General features: G+C 53.6%; 1 protein-coding gene across 2 annotated transcripts in view; it reads right to left on the bottom strand.

Annotated features, from left to right (window-relative positions):
* Positions 1–5165: 5165 nt before the first annotated feature.
* Positions 5166–24661, bottom strand: part of grin2da (glutamate receptor, ionotropic, N-methyl D-aspartate 2D, a) — a 40041-nt gene continuing 20545 nt past the window's right edge. Inside the window, exons 6-19 of one of the 2 annotated variants that reach the window (XM_068332831.1) lie at positions 22496–22610; positions 20986–21191; positions 20738–20906; positions 19205–19358; positions 17638–17763; positions 17415–17527; positions 14372–14488; positions 14116–14276; positions 12995–13064; positions 12785–12902; positions 10825–10886; positions 10562–10732; positions 6553–8374; positions 6283–6455 (exon numbers count right to left, since the gene is read on the bottom strand). In XM_068332831.1, coding sequence (XP_068188932.1) covers positions 6421–6455; positions 6553–8374; positions 10562–10732; positions 10825–10886; positions 12785–12902; positions 12995–13064; positions 14116–14276; positions 14372–14488; positions 17415–17527; positions 17638–17763; positions 19205–19358; positions 20738–20906; positions 20986–21191; positions 22496–22610 — 3439 coding nt within the window. In that variant the 3' untranslated portion in view covers positions 6283–6420. Of the gene's footprint in view, positions 8375–10561; positions 10733–10824; positions 10887–12784; positions 12903–12994; positions 13065–14115; positions 14277–14371; positions 14489–17414; positions 17528–17637; positions 17764–19204; positions 19359–20737; positions 20907–20985; positions 21192–22495; positions 22611–24661 lie in introns of both variants that reach the window. The other variant, XM_068332829.1, reaches the window with a different exon arrangement.

Below are 24661 nucleotides of genomic sequence, written 5' to 3' on the forward strand. Positions count from 1 at the left end.
TCCTGGTGGTGGACGATAGGAACGATACCCATTAGCCTGACAATGACCCCTGACCCCAGAAGAGGCACCATCATCTTCATCATCACCATCATCATCATCATCACCATCATCATCATCACCATCGTCACCATCATCACCATCATCATCGTCACCATCACCACCATCATCATCATCACCATCATCATCATCACCATCATCATCACCATTATCATCATCATCATCACCATCATCATCACCATCATCAACATCACCATCATCATCATCACCATCATCATGGTCACCATCATCATCATCACCATCATCATCACCATCATCATCACCATCATCATCGTCACCATCATCATCATCACCATCATGACCATCACCATCATCATCACCATCATCATCAGCATCACCATCATCATCACCATCATCACCATTATCATCACCACCATCATAATCATCATCACTATCATCATCATCATCATCACCATGAACATCACCATCATCATCGTCACCATCATCATCACCATCATCATCATCATCACCATCACCGTCATCGTCACCATCATCATCATCATCACCATTGTCACCATCATCATCACCACCATCACCATCGTCACCATCATCATCGCCATCACCATCATCACCATCATCATCATCATCATCATCACCATCACCGTCATCGTCACCATCATCATCATCATCATCATCACCATTGTCACCATCATCATCACCATCATCACCACCATCACCATCGTCATCACCATCATCATCGCCATCACCATCATCACCATCATCATCGCCATCACCATCATCATCATCATCGTCACCATCATCACCATCATCATCACCATCATCATCGTCACCATCATCATCGCCATCACCATCATCATCATCATCGTCACCATCATCATCGTCACCATCATTATCACCATCACCATCATCATCACCATCACCATCATCATCGTCACCATCATCATCATCATCATCATCGTCACCATGACACTCAGACGTTGGTTTCAGTTCTTTATTAAAATCATCTTTTATCTCTGGTTGCGTTACAGCACAGTATCTTCATCGTCCTCACCGGGGGGCCGGCAGGGGCGGGGGCGGCGCCGCGGCGGCGTCACCTGTGTGTGGTGGTGGATCTGTCCGCGTGAGGTCTGACCAGACGGCGTGGCACGAGCGTCACGTCATTCATGACCAGTACAGAAGAGTCCATACCCGGGGGGCGGGGCAGAACCCGGGACCTGGGTGGCAGAACCCACCCAGGGGTCCACTGGAGGCAGAAACCTGGCCCTGGGGGGCAGAAGGTGAACGCAACGTTAGATCGTGGGTTCGCCTTCACCGGAGACGGTTTTATCTGTGGGGGGGTCAGTTGGTTGGTCGGTTGGTTGTGTGCTTGGTTGTATGGTTGGTTGGTTGTATGGTTGGTTAGTCGGGTGGTTGGTTGTATGGTTGGTCAGTTGGTTGGTTGTATGGTTGGTGGGTTGATTGGTTGGTTGGTTGGTTGGTGGATTGGTAGGTGGGTTGGTTTGTTGGTCGGATGGTTGGTCGGTTGGTTGGTCGTTTGGTTGGTGGGTTCGTTGGTTAGTTGGTTGGTCAGTTGATTGGTCAGTTGATAAGTGACCAAACCAGGTGGGCGTTTGATTCTGTAAACAGACACCTGGCGAAGGGGCGGGGCACCGATCGGCACGCGTGAAGTTCGGGGACTTTCCATGACCTTGTGAGACGGGAGGCCCCGCCCCTGGAACGGATGGCGGTTCCAAACGGTTTGGAAAACATTACCTTCAGAAGAAACTGGGGAGGATCCAGAACTACTACACTACCCAAAAAGCATTGGGGCGATTGTATGACGTCCGACACACGCCCACTTTGAAGTAGTAACTGTCCAGTTTTTGCCTCAGTGGAAACCGGCGTGCAGATTAAGCCCCGCCCCCGACATGTGTCCTATTAGCTTAACCAGTTTTTGCAAACAAAAATTTTTTTTTAAGAAAAGTGTGTTTGTATAAGTTGTTTTAGCACAGCGGCGCGGCTCTGACACACATCTAGACTGTACAGGTCGTTAGCGTAGCTGCGCTAGTGTTACAGCTACCAGATGCTAAGTAGCGTCTGTGCTGCTCGCTACATGGTGGGTCGCCGTAGAAACCGTCACACAGGCGCGTCGTGTAAAAGCTAATCCGTAGCCCCAACCAGGAAATGAAGGCCCCTCTGGGTAGCTAACGCACGCCGCCACCGCTACAGTGACACGGTCATAAGACACTCGCAAGCCCCGCCCAGTTGTCACGCCGTCACAGCTCCGCGTTAGCTACGCCGCTAGCTAACGGAGGCGACAGGTGGTATTAAGTGAGCAAAAACACAGTTATATACTGGTCTCTGTTTTCGCCGAGGGAGGGGGGAAGAGGAAGAGGAAGTGGGGGTGAGGGGGGCGGGACAAGGAGACAGACAAATAGACAAAAAAGACATTTCATAGAGATAAATAGTGAAAATTTAGTAGACAAACTTAGAGAACACACGTCTTAGCTCTATATAGATATTTAGATATTCTAGTGGGTGAAATAAATATTCACAGAGAAGCGTTGAAACAGCAGCGTCACCACAGCAGACACAACACCATGGATACACATGAGGGGGGGCGAGCAGCGGCGCGGCGCCGCTAGCAGCTCCTGTTGATGATGACGCCACGTGTGAAAACAACACGATTTACGTTTAACTTTGATGGAAACGTGTGTGAGGTTGTTTCATTTTGGTGAACGTGTTTTAACGGACGGTGAAGGCGGAACGCGGCGCTCAGAATTCGGTGAACACGGTGAACACGGTGAACACGGTGAACACGGTGAACACGGTGAACACGGTGAACACGGTGAACACGGTGAACACGGTGAACACGGTGAACACGGTGAACACGGTGAACACGGTGAACACGGCGCGTTCTTTTTGTTTTCTTCAGCTTTATGGCTCAGACACAGTTCCGGGCAAACAAGAGCCGACCCGATTCTCCTCATGGGGGGGGCGTGGCTCAGACGTCCCCGCCCACTGAAAACAGGACCCCACAGACCTCCAGCACCAAGATGCTAAGCACTAACGGACGGATACCACTAGCTTAGTGCCTGACATCTGAACGAACCTGCTGGGTCGGTGCGGTCACAGGATAAAAAGCTAACTGCTAGCTAGAGTCAGGCACATGAAAAGGCCACACCCACTCATGAATCTCTAGCCAATTACACTCCCGCCTGTTTAAGCCCTTTTTACACAGGTAGAACACGGCTAGAACATGTCTAAAACACACCTACAACCGTCTAGAACATGCCCAGAATATGCCTAGAACACTTCTAGAACATGCCTACAACACGTCTAGAACATGTCTAGAACATGCCTACAACACGTCTAGAACATGTCTAGAACATGCCTAAGACACGTCTAGAATACACCTACAACACGTCTAGAACACGTGCAGAACATGTCCAGAACATGCCTAGAACACGCTTATAACATGCTTAGAACACGTCTAGAACACACCGATCATCTCTGACGAGTTTTTAGAAACGACACAAACCAGCAGCAACCACGTTGTGAGTGATGACAATGGAACCAATCCCTACACATCTTCAACGAACATGTGACCAATCAGAATAGTCCCAACCCCCCACACAGAGCCGGCTACTTCCTGAATAAACATACACGATCAATATAAATAATCGATTGTCGCTACTCTGTGGGTTGTGGTGGTTGTCTGCAGATCCCGCGTTTTTTTCCCCATAATTTGTGTTGAAAGGGTTTAGTGTAGCCTGAGGCCAACCCGCTAACATATCGACTCAAATCCCATTGAGGAGCGGCTAGCATCAGGCTAACAGAACGGGACTACAGGTAAACCTCGGCTCACGTCTGGAGTTATGTCGTTCGATCATACATGGGTTTCCGAAAAATTACACGGAAATATTAAAATGAAGTTTACGTCATTTTACGTGACAAATATTGGAATCATAAAATCACTAGTGAACCATTTCTGTACTAAATTAAATAAAATTTAATTGTTTGTCAACTTAAAATAGATTCATATGAAACAAATATTATTAAAATACATTCATTAATAAAATTCGGCCCAGAACAGGGAATGGTTAACTATAGTTTAGCCTGGAGGCTAGCTAATTTAGCTAACGTTGCATCTCCTGGAACTAGTTAAGCCAAGGTTTACCTGTGTTTACTCCCCTTGCTAACCTAACTTAGCATATTTTTTGCTTGATGTTAGGCAAATGGGGTTGAACGTTGTGTTTACGGTACGACCTTCGCATCCAACCACGCATGCTAACCATGCTAACGGTCGCTGCGGCGCGCTCGTCGGCGGTTGATTGTACATTCACAGGAAGGGACCGATGCGGCATCTGTCGTCGTACGTCGTGGAGCGTTTCATGTGCAGCTGGAGTCGGATGGGACGTGACGGATGAAGAACGACGACGAAGAGGTAAAAGAAAGGCTTCAAAGCGGAGTGGGGGGTGATGTACTACTGAAGAAAGAGAACTGATGAGCGGATCGGATGCAGGGTTCTGGGAGGCGATGAAAAGCAGAAGCTAAGCCGCTAATGCGGCTAACGCAGCTAACGCGGGACGGATGGCGAGGTTCAGTTTGTCAGACGCGGCTGACGGACCCTGTTGTCAAGAATACCAACACATAAAAGCACACAGAATAATCCCATCGAGGGGGGAAAGGAGAGGAGCCATGGAACAAAAGAGACGTGGGGGGGGCACGGAGAGACGAGGCGGTTCTCACCCCCCACCCCCGAAACAAGACGTTGTCGATCGCACACGATGGATGTGATGGCGTCACAGTTCTGCTAGGTGTAAACAGTTCGTTCAGAAGAACAGATGACAGGTGGGGAAAGTAAGAACGTTAGAGTCAGGTAGAGGCTTCTGAGAGCGGGGGGGTGGGGCGGGGGGTACAGTACGAAAGTTCCTGAGCCCTCAGAGCGTTACGAAAAGGTTCCGTACAAACTGCTTCCGTGTCTGAAGCCACGGATTGCCTCAGTATGACGTTCTTTGAGTGGAACCCAGTTCACATTGGAGTTGTTGCTGGTTGGAGTCTTTCACATACTGATAGGAATGAAACCCCCCCACCCTAACCTGACCCTCCCCCACCCTAACCTGACCCTCCCCCACCCTCACCTGACCCCCCCATGCCAGGGTTGTTTGGCTTTTTGTTAAGTTTGTTTGTGCAGAACTTCAAGAAAAGGCTCAGTGCGGACTGGGCGGACTTGTTGACCCTGGGTGGCCTTCGTGGGGGCCACCTTGTGGGACCTCGGGGAACTTCAGACCTCGCTCTCCACGCTGGAGAAATGGGCGGAGCCCCGTCGCGAGCAAAGGCTCTTGGCTTTGAGGGGTAAATGAGGAGACTGAGGGAACCTCTGGGGCTGGGGGACGGACCGTAACCTCTGGTACTGCAGTTTGGCACTGGCCGCAGCCATGGACGAGGGCTGGGGGGCCCCCGGGGTGGAGGAGACCACCGAAGGGGAGGACACGGAGGAGGAAGAGGTCGTGGGAGGAACGTGGACGGGGTGAGACGAGGGAGGTGGTGCAGGAAGAGCTGGGAGCGATGGGGGCATGTTGGGTATGAGCGTAGAAGACGGGGGGGATTGCCGTCCTCGGTCCCGGTCGGTCCACTGCGTCCGCTGGACGCCGAGGTTGGACTGGCTACCGGATGTGGACGGATTCTGAGAGCGGTCCAGTTTGGAGGAAGAGGAGTCGTGTTTGGGCTTGGGGGGACCGACGAAGCTCTGGCAGTGTTGGTAGAGCGTCTCCTGGCTTCTGGAGGTGACGCTGGCCCATTTGGGGGAGTGGGGGTGTGGGTGGCGCCTGGGGGAGTGGCAAGAGGAGCAGGCGTGTCCTCGCCCCTTGTCCTTGTACTTGCGTTTACTCTTCTTCTCATCTTGGATGTGGAGTTTGTCCACTGACCAGTATCGCCGGGGGGGCGGTGGCGTGAGGGAAGGAGGCGGCCAGTGGGATCCCGATCCCCAACTTCTCTCCCCTTGTGCCCCGCCGCCTCCGCCGGAACCCCAGGCGCTTTCCGCTGCCCCCCACCTGTCCCCCCGCTCCAGGAACAGGTCGTCCCGGCTGTTGACGCTCCCGGCTTTCTCCCTGGAGGGGTAGGTGCTGAAAAACCACCCGCCCCCTCCGATCCCGCCGACCGCCCTGCCGTCGTGGTCGTCCCAGTACCTTTCAAACTTTCCAAACTCCCCCGAAGATCCGTCGTCGTCGGAATATACCCCCACAACCTTGTCGCGTTCCCTCTCCTCGCTGGAGATGGTCCTTCCTGCCCCGTGCCTCTTCCCCCTCTCCGATTTCCTCCCCTCCGGATCGGAATCGTCTTCGGACTCCCACTCGGGGAAGGACAACCCCTCGCCTCCCCCGCTGCGTCCCAGCAACGGCCTCCTCTCTCCTTCCAGCCCTACAGCATCCCTGTCGGAACATTTGCTCTTCCTCCTTTTAGAAACAGGCAACAAGGGCAGAAAGGCAGATGGAATGATGTCAGAGGGTGGGTTTGCCCCTCCCCAGAACTTGACAGATGAAGAAGGCTTACCGCTAGCGCCCGGATAGTGCTTGCTGTTTCTTCTTCTGTGGTGTCTGTCTTTGCCCCGGCTGTCCTCCCCATCCTCCCTCTCCTTCTCCTCTCTTTCCTTCATCTCCTCGTCACCCGGGATGTTCCACCCGTAGCTTCTGATCGAGCTTTCGCTCTTTTTCCGAAACGACTCCCGTCTCAGTGGGGGGGGGTACGACGGGTATTCCGACGTTCCCGACTTGAGGTCGTCCCGTTTCTCCGCGTCCCCCCCCTCCTGCTCCGACCTCTTCCGTTCTCTCTTCCGGATCTTTTCCTCCTTCTTGCGTTTCTTCTTGGTTTTGCGTCTCTTGCGCTCCCGTTCCCTCTCCCTCTCCTCCCTCTTCTTCTTCTTCCTTCCCTTCTTCCTCTTCCTCCTCTCGCGTTCACGCTCTTTGTTGTGCCTCTTCTCGTCCCGATCGACCCCCCAGCTCGTCGCCTCTCCTCTTCCTCGCTCCCGGTCGCCCCAGGAGGCCCACCACTCCTGTAACTGGGCCAGCTGGCTGCCCCGCCTCTCCCTGCCGTAATCCCTCTGTGGGCGGGGCTTGCGGGGCGGGATGGGCGGGGGCGGTGGGCTACAAGGCAGCGAGCGCGACGACATGCGGCGCGATCGGATCTTCCTCCGGGACCCCAGCAGGAGGCTGGACTCCTCGGTGAGGAGGTCAGAGTCGTAGTCGTCATCGATGGCGAACCCCCCCGCCCGGTACCGGAAACTGAGAGAGGAGTTGTAGGAGGAGTCACTGGAGATGGAGGAGGGGGAGTCCGACCGGGACAGGGACACGGAGGACGAGGATGAGGACGAAGACGACGTGGAGGAAGAGGAGGAGGAGGAGGCGCTGGAGCAGGAGGAGTAGAACCGGCATGGGGAGGGAGGAGTCGTGGGGGTGTGAGTCGGGGAGGAAAGGGGGACGGGCAGGGGGGGAGGGGGAGGGTGGCGTCCTCGCCTTCCCGCCCCATCGCCGGCTCCGTACCTCCCCCCCCCTCGCCTCCCCAGGGGGAGTATGTTTTCATACAGAGGCCCCCCCGAGCTCTTCCTCCTGGTCTGGACAAGGCTTCCTCGCCGCCAGAAGGGGGGCCGCCGCGGGAAAGACGGGAGCGGGGGGGGCGGCTTAGGGAAATGCCCCGGGGCTTTTGGAGGAAGGCGTGGCATGCCCGAGGCTTTGGGGCCTCGGGAGTTGGCTTTGGGGGTCTGCTGGGAGCCCCCCCCCTGCTGATCCGGGGCTCCCAGCCCCTCCGGGTCGATGGGGCCGTAGTAGCGCTTGTACTCGTCCAATCCGGCGTCGCCGCCGGCGAGACCGGCCGGCAGGTTCCAGTGCTGCCCCAGGTTCTGCTGGTACTGCTGCTGCGCCTGGAGCTCACTGATGCCCCCCGCAATCCCCCCCACACCCACGACACCCCCGCCCCCCCCGCCCAGGACCTTCTCCGGCTTGGACCGGTTCCAGCGATCCACCACCGCCAGTCTGCGATCGTGCCGCGGGAAGAAGGTGGAGCAGGGCATGGGCCCCTCCAGGAGGGGGCTGTTGGACGGCCCCAGGGCCATCGCCGAGTGTCCGGCGGTGGGGGGCGACCCTGGCAGCAGGCTGGTGTAGGTCTGGCCCCCCTGTTGTTGCGGGTGGTGCTTGGGCTGCTGCTGCACCATGGCGATGGCGGTGGTGTTGTTGACGGTAGCGGTGACCAGGTGCTGCTGGGGGGCCGACGGCATGGAGGTCATGGAGGTCATGGAGGTCATGGTGTGGAACTGGGGGAGGGAGCCTTTGCTGCCCCCCGGGGTCGTCTCGTCCTCAAACTGGCAGCAGCTGTACATCCCCTGGATGGAGAGAGAGAGGAGGGGTCAACGCCAGGGCCGCCCAATCAAGAGGGGGGAGGAGCTCAAGGTGTAAGGGGAGGGGCTAAAGGTGAAAGGGGATGGGGCTAAATGTGAAAGGGGAGGAGCTAAAGGCATCTGAACACAAACGCAGTTCAATATGCCACGCCCCTAAGTGACCTCTGCTTGATGCAACGAGTTGATGACGTCCACGACTAACCTGCACCAGATCCAGATCAGAAACCGGATCCGGATCTAATTACAGATCCACATCCATATCCAAACCCAAATCCAGATTCAGATCAGGACCAAGACTCAGATCCAGATCTAAACCCATACCCACATGCAGAATGAGAACCGGATCCAGAGCCAGATTTAATTGTAAACGCAGATCCAGATTAATACCCAGATCAGGACCCAGACCTGGATCTAGGATCAGACCCCGATCCAGATGTGGATCCAGATCCAGACCAAACAGATCTACAGACCTCAAATTGCTTCTGGAGGAGGAGCCATCCTCTCCACTGACTACCTTTATATCTTTAAGTCAGCCAACAGCCAATCAGCTGCAGGAGGGCGGAGCTTTCACCAACAGGATTCCACACAACCAATGAGAGCAAAGCAACGATTTTTAGCTGCTTCATCAGCAACATGTCCACCAAACCAAAAGGCTAGCACGTTAGCATTAGCTTTAGCTTCAGTCACGTTACACTGAATCAATCAACACTACAGTTCAACACATTTCTGTTGGGAGCCGACCAATCACAGAGCTGCATGATGCTTCACACGTCTGTTGCATCTTAATGACTGAATGTGTGGGGCCTCCTGGGGAGGGCGGTGCGTGGGGGGTAATAACGTCAGCGTGGACACATGAATCAGCTGCAGCACCGATGCTATAGAGGCGATCGCCGTCCCCAGGGCGGGGGGGCAGCGACTGTGAAATTGAAACGGGGCCGTGCCCTGATTGGGTTAGTGGCTAGCCGTAGCGACTGAAGCCAACGTCCTGGGAGCCCCCCCCCCCCCAACGGAATGAGTTTGGATTCCTGGAATGAGGACGGCAGCAGATTAGAGGAGGCGCTCAAGCGGGAAAATGGGTCGGAACGCTCCGAATACGGGGGGGTGGAATGATCAACCAGAGGCACTGTATATACCCAGTGTACACCCAGTATATACCAGTATACACCCACTATACACCAGCATACACTCTGTATATACCAGTATACACACTGTATTTACCCAGTGTACACCCAGTATATACCAGTATACACCCACTGTACACCAGCATACACGCTGTATACACCAGCATACACACTGTATATACCAGTATACACACTGTATATACCCAGTGTACACCCAGTATATACCAGTATACACCCACTATACACCAGCATACACTCTGTATATACCAGTATACACACTGTATATACCCAGTGTACACCCAGTATATACCAGTATACACCCACTCTACACCAGCATACACTCTGTATATACCAGTATACACACTGTATATACCCAGTGTACACCCAGTATATACCAGTATACACCAAATATACACCAGCATACACTCGGTATATACCAGTATACACCCTGTATATACAGATGTACACCCAGTATATACCAGTATACACCAAATATACACCAGCATACACTCGGTATATACCAGTATACACCCTGTATATACAGATGTACACCCAGTATATACCAGTATACACCCAGACCCTTGTCGTCCAAACTGATAAGATGCTCATTGATGATGTCATACCTGTGGGCGTGTCCTTAGTCTAAATGGCCTGACAGCAGACTGCTAACCTGTGTTAGCTCTGGTCAAACTGGACCCAGAGCTCCGCCTCTGACCTCCCATCCTTTAGGTGTGACCCGGGACCTGAGCTGGACCCTGTTCCTCTCCTTTGGGGTCAGATGTAGATTCTACTCACGCTCCGGTTCTTGGCTCCTGATCCTTTGTTTGGTGCCAGAACCGAGTCACCCCCCCCCCCAATAAAACATTAAGTTGTTATCGTCCTCCACCTGATAGCATCAGCCTCATTAATATTCATGAGGAGCTCCTCTAGTGACTCCAGGTTCTGATTCCGTTAAACACGTTCCGACCCAAACGTATCTCCGCTTTGAGCTGAGGGCTGGGGATCAGGGGGGTGGGGTTGGGGTCAAGGGGGCTGGGCTGTGGTCACCCACCCTGCTGAGCGCCAGCAGGAAGTCCATCCCCCCCGAGCGCTGCACGCAGTGCCTCAGCTTCCAGTAGACCAGGTGCTCCCAGGCGAACACCAGCAGGCTGAGCCCCATGGCCACCAGCAGCATGTAGAACACCCCCGCCATGTTGTCGATGTCCAGCTTACTGCTCATCACCTGGGGGGTAGGGGCGGGGCAGAGGGCGGGGCAACAGGTCAACACACACGTCTGGTGAGGAACAACACAGCAGGTGGGGGGGGGGGTCCTACCTCGATCTTATCGTTGTGGCAAATCCCCGACAACCAGAGACGCTCCAGCATGTCGATCTCATCTGAGGAGGAGGAAGAGGAGGAGGAGGAGGAGGAGGAGGAGGAAGAGGAGGAGGAGGAAGAGGAGGAGGAGGAGGAGGAGGAAGAGGAGGAGGAGGAAGAGGAGGAGGAAGAGGAGGAGAAGGAAGAGGAGGAGGAGGAAGAGGAGGAGGAGGAAGAGGAGGAGGAAGAGGAAGAGGAGGAAGAGGAAGAGGAGGAAAAAGAGGAAGAGGAGGAAGAGGAAGAGGAGGAGGAGGAAGAGGAAGTCTTATAGGGGAAGACCATGAAGAAGCTCCGCCCCTCTTCCTGAAGCATTTCATAGACAAAACAAAAGTTTTCAAAATAAAATCTAAAAAAACTTGACCTTGACCTCAGGAGACAAATCAAATGAGGCCACGCCCACCATGTAACCATGGAAATAAGAATAAACAGTTATCACCTTCGTGTGTTGGGACTGAAAGAGGGAATTAAACAAACAATCATGACATCACAGGAAGGGGCGGGTCCTACAAATTAAGAGTCTTTAATAAGGCCCAGGCCTGAGTGATGCTACAAAATAAAAGCACATGAAAGGAAGCAGAGGAGTCTACAGAAGACGTTTGAAGATGCTGAGTCGGTCTGACATCAGTCACCGTGGCGACGCCGGTCGTGTGTTAATCAGTTGTTGGAGGATCGGATGCGTGTCCGCTGAAAACGACGCCCAGCGCTCACAGTGACCTGGGGGTTAATTAATGTGCCGCATCAGAACCCATCAGAGCGCCGCCTGGACGCACGTCTGTGATCGTCTTCCCAGCAGCCACCGGGGCGCCAAACGCTCCTGACGCATCAATCGTGCCAAGCTCAGCTGCTTTCATCCGCCGCCAAAACGATTCCTGACATTAAGGCAGAGCTCCACCCACGACCCACCGAAGCTCCTCCCCTTAAGGAACCTGACCCCGGACTGTTTCACTGTGTGAACCTGGACTGTTTCACTGTGTGAACCTGGACTGTTTCACTGTGTGAACCTGGACTGTTTCACTGTGTGAACCTGGACTGTTTCACTGTGTGAACCTGGACTGTTTCACTGTGTGAACCTGGACTGTTTCACTGTGTGAACCTGGACTGTTTCACCGTGTGAACCTGGACTGTTTCACCGTGTGAACCTGGACTGTTTCACTGTGTGAACCTGGACTGTTTCACTGTGTGAACCTGGACTGTTTCACTGTGTGAACCTGGACTGTTTCACTGTGTGAACCTGGACTGTTTCACTGTGTGAACCTGGACTGTTTCACCGTGTGAACCTGGACTGTTTCACTGCGTGAACCTGGACTGTTTCACTGTGTGAACCTGGACTGTTTCACTGCGTGAACCTGGACTGTTTCCTTGTGTGAACCTGGACTGTTTCACTGCGTGAACCTGGACTGTTTCACTGTGTGAACCTGGACTGTTTCACTGTGTGAACCTGGACTGTTTCACTGCGTGGACCTGGACTGTTTCACTGTGTGAACCTGGACTGTTTCCTTGTGTGAACCTGGACTGTTTCACTGGGTGAACCTGGACTGTTTCACTGTGTGAACCTGGACTGTTTCACTGTGTGAACCTGGACTGTTTCCTTGTGTGAACCTGGACTGTTTCACTGCGTGGACCTGGACTGTTTCACCGCGTGAACCTGGACTGTTTCACTGCGTGGACCTGGACTGTTTCAAGCTAGGGGGGCAAACTACGACGGAGTAGACACGCCCCCATATAGAATAGGGGAGGGGCTAAGGACAGACAGGTGACATGAGCCAATTGACCCCAAGACAGGAAGTAGAAACCAAACTTAACGTTCAAAATAAAAGCACAAAGTAAACCCAGAGACCATCTTAACGTCAGTAGGTGATTAGCTCTGAAGTAGTGACACACTAGCCCCTCCCCCTGGCCGGCATAGCCCCGCCCTCACCGTCGCCCACCAGCTGCAGCAGCGCCAGGTCCAGTGGGCGTTTCCAGCGGGAGTTCTTGTGCAGCGCAATGCCGTAGCCCGTGGTGGCGAACACCTTCCCCGAGCCGATGGTCATCACCTGGGGAGACAGACGCGTTTAGGGGGTCCGTATCCCATCATGCCTCAGTACGGCGTCGACCCGAGCACAGGCGTGTCCCATTGGCTCCTCACCTTGCAGCCCTCGTCCTTCCTCGCCATGTAGTTCAGCACCGCTGCGTCGTAGATGAACGCATCCAGCTTCCTGTGGGGGGGCAGAAGCAGGAAGTGATGTCACTGACCCCACAGAGGAGGAGGGGTCATGAGAGTTTTAATAACACGGTACAGCCCCCCACCCTGACCCCCCAACACGGTGAGCCTCTTCATATTTTATGAGCAGTGTTTTGTGTCGATCAGTCCACACACACACACACACACACACACACACACACACACACACACACACACACACACACACAGACACACACGCACACACACACACACACACACACACACACACACACACACACACACACATAGCGCTGCGGCTGCTAGCATGTAATATTTACAAGTGCTGCCCCCCCCCACTAACCCCCAACCCCCCCAGCTTGCAGAGGCTGCAGCTACAACAGTTATAACTACTGAGGCCCCCCCCCACCCGGTCTTCAGGTTGTCGGTGGCCCCCCCTCACCCGGTCTTCAGGTTTTCGATGCCCCCCCCCTCACCCGGTCTTCAGGTTGTCGATGCCCCCCCCCCCTCACGTGGTCTTCAGGTTGTCGATATCCCCCCCCCCCCTCACCCGGTCTTCAGGTTGTCGATGGCCCCCCCCCCCCACCCGGTCTTCAGGTTGACGGTGGCCCCCCCTCACCCGGTCTTCAGGTTGTCGATGCCCCCCCCCCCCTCACCCGGTCTTCAGGTTGTCGATGCCCCCCCCCCCCCCCCTCACCCGGTCTTCAGGTTGTCGATGCCCCCCCCCCCCCTCACCCGGTCTTCAGGTTGTCGATGCCCCCCCCCCTCACGTGGTCTTCAGGTTGTCGATGCCCCCCCCCCCTCACCCGGTCTTCAGGTTGTCGATGCCCCCCCCCCCCTCACCCCGTCTTCAGGTTGTCGATGCCCCCCCCCCCCTCACCCCGTCTTCAGGTTGTCGATGCCCCCCCCCCCCCTCACCCGGTCTTCAGGTTGTCGATGCCCCCCCCCCCTCACCCGGTCTTCAGGTTGTCGATGCCCCCCCCCCCCTCACCCGGTCTTCAGGTTGTCGATGCCCCCCCCCCCCCTCACCCGGTCTTCAGGTTGTCGATGCCCCCCCCCCCCCTCACCCGGTCTTCAGGTTGTCGATGGCCTCCTCCACGCCCTTCTGGTTGTTGCGGATCATGTACTGGTGCATGCTGGGATAGTTGGAGCGGATGTTCTCCTCCGTGCTGCCGTTGGGAACCGTCCCGAAGCGCAGGGGGGGGTACTGCTCCGTGGGGTGCTGGAACTGGAGAACATGGGGGCGGAGTCAGAGCGAGGTTCTATTGCGGCGGTCCGTGTCGCCCCCGCCCCTCCGGCGGTCGGCCCCGCCCCCAGACACACCTTCTTGTCGCTCAGCCCCGACACGGTGTCGATGTACTCCTCCTGGATCATGAAGGCCGCCAGGTTGGCCGTGTAGGACGCCAGGAAGATGACGGCGAAGAACGCCCACACCAGCACCTGGGGGCGGGGACAGCAGTCAGGGGGCGGAGACAGCAGTTAGGGGGCAGGGACAGTAGTCAGGGGGCGGGGACAGCAGTCAGGGGGCGGGGACAGCAGTGGGGGGGTGGAGATATCAGTAAGGAGCTACTAGAACCAGGGACTAGAACCAGGGACTAGAACCAGCGACTAGAACCAGGGACTAGAACCAGGGACTAGAAGCAGGGACCAGAACCAGGGACTAGAACCAGGGACTAGAACCAGGGACTAGAACCAGGGACTAGAAGCAGGGACCAGAACCAGGGACTAGAACCAGGGACTAGAACCAGGGACTAGAAACAGGGACTAGAACCAGGGACTAGAACCAGGATCTAGAACCAGGGACTAGAACCAGGGACTAGAACCAGGGACTAGAACCAGCGACTAGAACCAGGGACTAGAACCAGGATCTAGAACCAGGGACTAGAACCAGGGACCAGAACCAGGGACTAGAACCAGCGACTAGAACCAGTGTCTCGAACCAGGGACTAGAACCAGCGACTAGAACCAGCGACTAGAACCAGGGACTAGAACCAGTGACTAGAACCAGGGACTAGAACCAGGGACTAGAACCAGTGTCTAGAACCAGGGACTAGAACCAGGGACTAGAACCAGGGACTAGAACCAGGGACTAGAACCAGGGACTAGAACCAGTGAATAGAACCAGTGACTAGAACCAGGATCTAGAACCAGGGACTAGAACCAGGGACCAGAACCAGGGACTAGAACCAGCGACTAGAACCAGTGTCTCGAACCAGGGACTAGAACCAGCGACTAGAACCAGGGACTAGAACCAGCGACTAGAAACAGGGACTAGAACCAGGGACTAGAACCAGGATCTAGAACCAGGGACTAGAACCAGGGACCAGAACCAGGGACTAGAACCAGCGACTAGAACCAGTGTCTCGAACCAGGGACTAGAACCAGCGACTAGAACCAGGGACTAGAACCAGGGACTAGAACCAGCGACTAGAACCAGGGACTAGAACCAGGGACTAGAAGCAGGGACCAGAACCAGGGACTAGAACCAGGGACTAGAACCAGGGACTAGAACCAGGGACTAGAAGCAGGGACCAGAACCAGGGACTAGAACCAGGGACTAGAACCAGGGACTAGAAACAGGGACTAGAACCAGGGACTAGAACCAGGATCTAGAACCAGGGACTAGAACCAGGGACTAGAACCAGGGACTAGAACCAGCGACTAGAACCAGGGACTAGAACCAGGATCTAGAACCAGGGACTAGAACCAGGGACCAGAACCAGGGACTAGAACCAGCGACTAGAACCAGCGACTAGAACCAGGGACTAGAACCAGTGACTAGAACCAGGGACTAGAACCAGGGACTAGAACCAGTGTCTAGAACCAGGGACTAGAACCAGGGACTAGAACCAGGGACTAGAACCAGGGACTAGAACCAGGGACTAGAACCAGTGAATAGAACCAGTGACTAGAACCAGGATCTAGAACCAGGGACTAGAACCAGGGACCAGAACCAGGGACTAGAACCAGCGACTAGAACCAGTGTCTCGAACCAGGGACTAGAACCAGCGACTAGAACCAGGGACTAGAACCAGGGACTAGAACCAGCGACTAGAAACAGGGACTAGAACCAGGGACTAGAACCAGGATCTAGAACCAGGGACTAGAACCAGGGACTAGAACCAGGGACTAGAACCAGCGACTAGAACCAGTGTCTCGAACCAGGGACTAGAACCAGCGACTAGAACCAGGGACTAGAACCAGCGACTAGAACCAGGGACTAGAACCAGTGACTAGAACCAGGGACTAGAACCAGGGACTAGAACCAGGGACTAGAACCAGTGTCTAGAACCAGGTACTAGAACCAGTGACTAGAACCAGGGACTAGAACCAGTGACTAGAACCAGGGACTAGAACCAGTGACTAGAACCAGGGACTAGAACCAGGGACTAGAACCAGGGACTAGAACCAGTGACTAGAACCAGGGACTAGAACCAGGGACTAGAACCAGTGTCTAGAACCAGGTACTAGAACCAGTGACTAGAACCAGGGACTAGAACCAGGGACTAGAACCAGGGACTAGAACCAGGGACTAGAACCAGTGAATAGAACCAGGGACTAGAACCAGGGACTAGAACCAGTGAATAGAACCAGGGACTAGAACCAGTGACTAGAACCAGGGACTAGAACCAGGGACTAGAACCAGGGACTAGAACCAGCGACTAGAACCAGGGACTAGAACCAGGGACCAGAACCAGGGACTAGAACCAGGGACTAGAACCAGGGACTAGAACCAGGGACTAGAACCAGCGACTAGAACCAGGGACTAGAACCAGGGACTAGAACCAGGATGTAGAACCAGCGACTAGAACCAGGGACCAGAACCAGGGACTAGAACCAGGGACCAGAACCAGGGACTAGAACCAGGGACTAGAACCAGTGAATAGAACCAGGGACTAGAACCAGGGACTAGAACCAGTGACTAGAACCAGGGACTAGAACCAGTGACTAGAACCAGGGACTAGAACCAGGGACTAGAACCAGGGACTAGAACCAGCGACTAGAACCAGGGACTAGAACCAGGGACCAGAACCAGGGACTAGAACCAGGGACTAGAACCAGGGACTAGAACCAGGGACTAGAACCAGGGACTAGAACCAGGGACTAGAACCAGGATCTAGAACCAGCGACTAGAACCAGGGACCAGAACCAGGGACTAGAACCAGGGACCAGAACCAGGGACTAGAACCAGGGAATAGAACCAGGTGTTTCATCCTTGATCTTCTAGAGGTCTGGTGGCTCCACTGAGGCCAGCTGGGATCCGGTACTAGGGGTTCTAAAGGTTCCACTAGGTTCTAGGGGTTCTAGTTGTTGTAGCGGGTTCCAGTGGTCTTAGCGGCTCTGGGGGGTCGTGTCGGGGGGTCACCATGATCTTGCTGGTGGTTCCTCGGGGGTTCTCCACAGGAACAGAGTTGTTGAAGACCAGCGCCCACAGCAGCCAGACCGACTTCCCGATGGTGAACTTGGACCCGCCGGATTCTGACGGAACAAGAACAGGATCCGGTTAGTCCCAGGGAACACCGACCAATCAACAGAGCCGGCCCTGTGGCGGCGGTGGGCGGCGGCGGCGTGTGATTGGCCGGTCTTACTCTTGGCGCTCTGCAGGCTGCGGTTGTAGCCGACCGGGCTGAAGAACTCGAAGATGAAGACGGTGACGGCCACGACCGACAGGCACATGACGAACATCATCACCCAGACCGCCGGGCTGTAGGGCTCTGCAACACACACACACACACACACACACACACACACACACACACACACACACACACACACACACACACACACACACACACACACACACACACACACACACACACACACACACACACTACAGGTCTATACTGCTCCTGATGGTAACTGGTGGTACTACAGGTCTATACTGCCCCTGATGGTAACTGGTGGTACTACAGGTCTATACTGCCCCTGATGGTAACTGGTGGTACTACAGGTCTATACTGCCCCTGATGGTAACTGGTGGTACTACAGGTCTATACTTCCCCTGATGGTAACTGGTGGTACTACAGGGGTATACTGCCCCTGATGGTAACTGGTGGTACTACAGGTCTATACTGCCCCTGATGGTAACTGGTGGTACTACAGGTCTATACTGCCCCTGATGGTAACTGGTGGTACTGCAGGTCTATACTGCCCCTGATGGTAACTGGTGGTACTGCAGGTCTCTACTGCCCCTGATGGTAACTGGTGGTACTACAGGTCTATACTGCCCCTGATGGTAACTGGTGGTACTACAGGTCTATACTGCCCGTGATGGTAACTGGTGGTACTACAGGTCTATACTGCCCCTGATGGTAACTGGTGGTACTACAGGTCTATACTGCCCCTGATGGTAACTGGTGGTACTACAGGTCTATACTGCCCCTGATGGTAACTGGTGGTACTACAGGTCTATACTGCCCCTGATGGTAACTGGTGGTACTACAGGTCTATACTGCCCCTGATGGTAACTGGTGGTACTACAGGTCTATACTGCCCCTGATGGTAACTGGTGGTACTGCAGGTCTATACTGCCCCTGATGGTAACTGGTGGTACTGCAGGTTCTGTTCCTTTCCTGCTGGTCCTACTGGTCCCCAGCCGATCCTCACCCGCCCCCCGGCGACACGACTCGAGTGGATCTCTTTGACTCAGGGGGTAATTTTTCCGTCCAGAATCTGTCCTTCACTCCTTCCTTTTAAATTTTGTCCTTTGTCCTTTTAGTTTCTGTCCCTCCTCCGTCTCTTCTTGCTCTGATGCATAAAGAACTTGTGGAGGACATTAATAAATGGGGGGTGTTATCTGAGGAGAGGCCAGCGTTCCTTTCAGGGCGCTGCTTCTCTGCCGGAGCTCATTTGCATCTCCTGAATATTAAATCTGAAGTCCGGCTCTGATCTGACGGAGCTTTTCAAGCGCAGAACAAAAGGCCTTCACAGAACCGGATCGCTGCCGGGGTTACGTAAGCCACCGGTCGAGGGGGGGGGGGCATCTCTGGATGGCTGCCGCCGAGCGAACGAGTCGAACGACAATCAGCCAATCAGCACGTCCTCCAACAGGAAGGACTCACGGGGGACAGTTGGACACCGTTTGCTCACATGTTCTTATGTCTTCACTCCCTTAACTCCCTTAACGTGACCTTTGACCCCGGGACAGTGACTCACCGAGGAACGCTGACGGGGAGACGGTTCCGTTGCTACGGGAAACCATGACGCTGATGCCGGTCTCTACGAAGGGAACGGAGAACTCCACGACCTCTGACCTCTCCTCGTTGATGGTGAGGGAACCGATGGCCATGTCGGCCCTGTTGGACACCACCTGCAAGACAAGACGTCCGTCAGCCTCCTGCTTCTCTTTGAGTTAACGCACGTCTGTAGTACTCGACCTGCTATGAAGCTTCATAAGGACGGCAGAGGAAGTGAAGGGATTTGCAGCGTTAGCGACTGACACCGGGGGGCGGGGCCTAACCCGCCCAGAACCTCTGAAGCCAAAAGGCCTTGTGGTTCCTGAAGTCACGACCCGATAAGTCGTCCTGGACCGGTGACGCCTGAAACGACCTCCAGACGTGTCATGATGAACGGAGGTCAGCTAATGGCTAGCAGCTAATGGCTAGCAGCTAATGGCTAGCAGCTAATGGCTAGCAGCTAATGGCTAGCAGCTAACGAGGAAATGTAGAAAATATATAAAATAAAATTCAGTTTTAGCAAAACTGGTGAGTAAAGATAGAAAATGTTTCATTTGGTTAGCTTTATGCTAGCTTTATGCTAGCTTTATGATAGTGCTGCCTGGCAAACGACATCACAACGGTGTCGTCGGATGGTTGCAGGCATTCTGAATTGTTGGATGTTTCAGGTCCATCTGTGAGCATGAGCAGATGAGAGCTGAAAGACTCAACGTTCTGTCATCCAATGCAAACCGTTAGCGACCGTTAGCATCGCCTTCTGACTGCATGTTCAACCGCTGATCAATCCAGCCACCAGGGGGGGCTGGCGTCATCTCACACACACATACACACACACATACACACACACACACACACACACACACACACACACACACACACACACACACACACACACACACACACACACACACACACACACACACACACACACACACACACACACACACACACACACACACAATCTTTCCTCTGGTTTTAGAGGACAACAGATTTTCTCGGCGCGTTGGACTCAAACCGACGTTCTCAACAACAGAAGCAAAAGAGAAACGAGGATCCAAACACAGGAGGTCACGACGCGTTTGAGGACCTCCTGCTGTTGTAGAGCGTCTGTGATCGGATGCAGGTCGGATGCAGACGGATTCGTTCCCATGGGGAAACCAGAGTTCAGGTCCAGACACAAGAACCGTTTTTACAAGTAGTAAAACTACAACCCCCAGCATGCACTGCTCCATCCAATGAAGGTCTGACGGTGCTGGACAGATGATCACAGATGAATGGGGTCAGGTGAATACCCACAATGCATCAGGGACACACCCACATGCATCGGGGCCACACCCACATTTCAGGGGACACATCCACACGTCATCAAGGACACACCCACACCTGCCGGGACACACGTGTTGGGGACACACCCACATCAGTCTGGACACACCCACATGTTGGGGACACTCCCACCCCATCAGGACACACCCACACCTATCTGGACACTCCCACCCCATCAGGACACACCCACCTCCCCCACCATGCCGTTCCACTCCCCGTCGATGTTCTTGCCGTGCCGCCCGTTGGTCACCAGGTAGAGGTCGTAGGTGAAGCCCACGATCTTGGCCAGACGCTTCAGCACGTCGATGCAGAAGCCTTTGCAGCAATGCTTCATGGGACCGGAGGACTCCACCACCAGGCTGGGGGGGAGCACAGGTGAGGGCGGGGGCGGAAGACGGACGGACGGCGACGGCAAAGCGACCAATCGGAGGCCTGTACCTGCTGTTGAAGGGCATCCTGCAGGGCACCGAGTCCCGGATGCAGGAGCTGGTCCCGGGGTCGGCCGGCTCCACGATGACGAAGGGCCGCTCCTCCAGAGTGACGACCCGCAGGTGCTGGGCGTCGTCCAGCGGCTTCAGGAAGGAGCCGTAGCGCGACCAGGGGTGGTAGCGCAGCCGCAGGTGTCCGTTCTCCCACCAGCCCACCTGGACACACACACGGCTCAGTCCACAGGTAGCCAATCAGAGCGCGGCGCGTTTGAGTCGCCGTAACAACATGCCGATCTCTTTGTGATGCATTCAAGGGTCGTCGGACAAATCGCAGATCGGTCACCTGTAGCGACGCACACACACACACACACACACACACACACACACACACACACACACACACACACACACACACACACACACACACACACACACACACACTCCGTCGCCCTGGCTACAAACGAGTCGGAGGTCAGCGCCGATGGCAGGAGCTGTTGCCATGGCGATGACACACTGCAGGATCTGAATGCAAAGCTTCTGATGTATTTTAGTGTTTTCTCCACGCTGAGGATGCTGGGATTGGAGCGAGTCCAAGGCCGATCGATAATCAATAACCCATCATGACCGTAACGTTCCCGTTTCCCAGAATGCAATGCAGGATCAATGGTCTGATTTGTGCTCCTGTCAATACTAATGGGGCCAAAGAGCTGCTGTCAGTCAAGAGGACAATCCCGCTGGAGGACCGGAGGACAGATGCATTCTGGGAATTGTAGGAGGTGTTTCAGGTTACAGAGATCGTCAATTTAAAAATTAAATAAACTTTAACCTTCTGGCAGTTTGTCCTCTGATGAGTCATTACCATAAATCTGGCCACGCCCCCGAGGACGATCAATAGTTTCACAAAACTTTATGACTTCGCTGAAGCGTGTCAGCTAAAAATGAACGATCAATGAGTTCTGATCAATGAGGCGGCACTTCAAAATAAAAGCCCCTTAATGCTCAAAGGCAGTTTTTTTATTTTTCAGGACTTCTTCCTGTTTGAGGCAGCGCCTGATTGGACGGTTCGATAGCTGCTGCGGGGTCGGGGTCACGTGGGGGTCCGCCTTCTTAATGTGGAAATCATAAACGACGACGCTCCATCAGAGACAAGGACACGCCCCCCCCCCTGCGTGGTCGTCGTCCTTGAGTTGGCCCCCGCTAATGGCTCGCCGCTAACGGACCTCATTGACGACATAATGAGAGGAAGCGACCCAGAGACCTCCAATCTGCTGAGTCTCTGCACACGGCGCCAACGGGTGGGGGAGGGCAGGAAGCTAACGCTAGCTGACAAGGGAGGGACGTCTGGTTCACTGAGACAACGACGAGCTAGCATGAGAGTGGCTAGCAGCTAGCATGTCCGATGAGCTAGCATGAGAGTGGCTAGCAGCTAGCATGTCTGATGAGCTAGCATGACAGTGGCTAGCAGCTAGCATGTCTGATGAGCTAGCATGACGGTGGTTAGCAGCTAGCGTGCTACTGACCTCCTCCCAGCCCCTCCCATTGGTGTAGGAGATGACGTCCAGCAGGGGTTTGGACAGGTAGCCGTCGCTGTTGAATGAGTAGTCCCGCCCACCTATGGAGATGTTGGTGAAGTACCTGTGGGCGGAGCCAAACAGACAGGTGAGTTTTCTGCGTCCATATAAGGTAAAAGAAAAAAGATTGGAGTGTTCTAAGTGTTCTCAAAGTTCTAAATGTTCGAAATGGTCTAAACATTTTAAACGTTCTAAACGTTCTAAACATTTTAAATGTTCTATACTTTCTAATTGTTGTAAACATTTTAAATGTTCTAAACATTCTAAATGTTCTATACGTCCTAATCGTTGTAAACTTTTTAAATGTTCTAAATGTTCTAAACATTTTAAATGTTCTAAATGTTCTAAACGTTCTAAACATTTTAAATGTTTTAAACGTTCTAAACAGTTTAAATGTTCTAAACGTTCTAAACATTTTAAATGTTCTCAACATTCTAAATATTTTAAATGTTCTAAACGTTCTAAACATTTTAAATGTTCTAAAGTTCTAAACATTTTAAATGTTCTAAACGTTCTAAACATTCTAAACATTTTAAACGTTCTAAATGTTCTAAACATTTTAAATGTTCTAAACATTCTAAACCTTCTAAACATTTTAAACGTTCTAAATGTTCTAAACATTTTAAATGTTCTAAACGTTCTAAACATTTTAAATGTTCTAAACGTTCTAAACATTTTAAACGTTCTAAACGTTCTAAACATTTTAAACGTTCTAAATGTTCTAGACGTTCTAAACGCTCAGAGGCTGCTGAACGGCGTTGGTTCTGTTTGATGTTTTTGTTGAATATCGACCTGAGAAGCGTCTGAAAAGAGACGAGAGAAGAATCCTGATGACACAGGACTGGAGCCCCCCCCACCCCTCCGTCCTCCTCGCCCCCCCCCACCCCTCCGTCCTCCTCGCCCCCCCCACCCCTCCGTCCTCCTCGCCCCCCCCCACCCCTCCGTCCTCCTCGCCCCCCCCACCCCTCTGTCCTCCTCGCCCCCCCCCACCCCTCCGTCCTCCTCGCCCCCCCCCCCTTACCCCCCACAGCATCACAAACAACACCTGCAGACACGGCCGACCAGTTCAAACCGGTTCCACCGGAGCACGACTCGCATCCGACCGACACACGTGATGTGTTCAGGTTCATGGGGGGTCAGGGGTCAAAGGTCACCTCGACCTGCCCTCAGCCCACCTTACAGCTGAAGGGGCCCGGGTGGGCAGAAGCTCATAAACACGACAGGCGTTTGTACAGATCTGAATGCTCTCCTGCCATTGGTCAAAATGTCAGAGGAGGTGGGACAAAAGTGATCGCCGTGGCAACAGTCTGGGATGTGAAGAGTTGAACTGGATTCAACTGGAACACTGAAAAATAAATCAATGACAAATATCAAAATCTGCAAACTGGCGACGCGTCCAGGGTAAACCCCACCTCCCGTACGGAGCCAGCTGGGATAGGCTCCACCCATAGGGCGGGACCAGACGATGACCGTCGTCAAGACAACGACAAATAAAAAATATGTTTCTGAAAAATAGGTAATCAATATCAATATCTGAAAATAAATGAATAACAAATGAATAAATCTGAATAAACTATAACTAATAAACAAAAATCAATAATTGAGTCTAATTAAAAACTAATAACTAGGAGGAGGAGTCTGGAGGAAGATGTGTCGCTTCTGTGATTCAATCAATCCATTCATGGCGGCGGCGACGAGACGTGGAACAGAAGCTCTGAGGAAACGACGGAGGAAGAAGAAATGCTAGGTCGCGTGCTAGCACTAGCAGGTCGTTAGCCGACATGCTAACACCTTCAGCTCAGGGGCTACATGACGACATGGAGGAGGAGGTTCTGCCCCCTGAGGATGAAGAACCCGACTCCATTTATTGATGACTGCAAACAAAACGCTCATAAACAATCTGATTAGCATCTGAAGCTAATTAGGATCAGATGCTAATTAGAACCCATTTTAGTTCCAGTCACAAAACCTGAAAACCATCACTAGAACTGGAATGACTCAGCATGACTCAGCATGACTCAGCATGACTCAGCATGACTCAGCATGACTCAGCATGACTCAGCATGACTCAGCATGACTCAGCAAAGTGCGTGAACGTTCCAATCAGAACCTCCA

Source organism: Antennarius striatus, chromosome 14, assembly GCF_040054535.1.
Source record: "Antennarius striatus isolate MH-2024 chromosome 14, ASM4005453v1, whole genome shotgun sequence".
NCBI lineage: Eukaryota > Metazoa > Chordata > Actinopteri > Lophiiformes > Antennariidae > Antennarius > Antennarius striatus.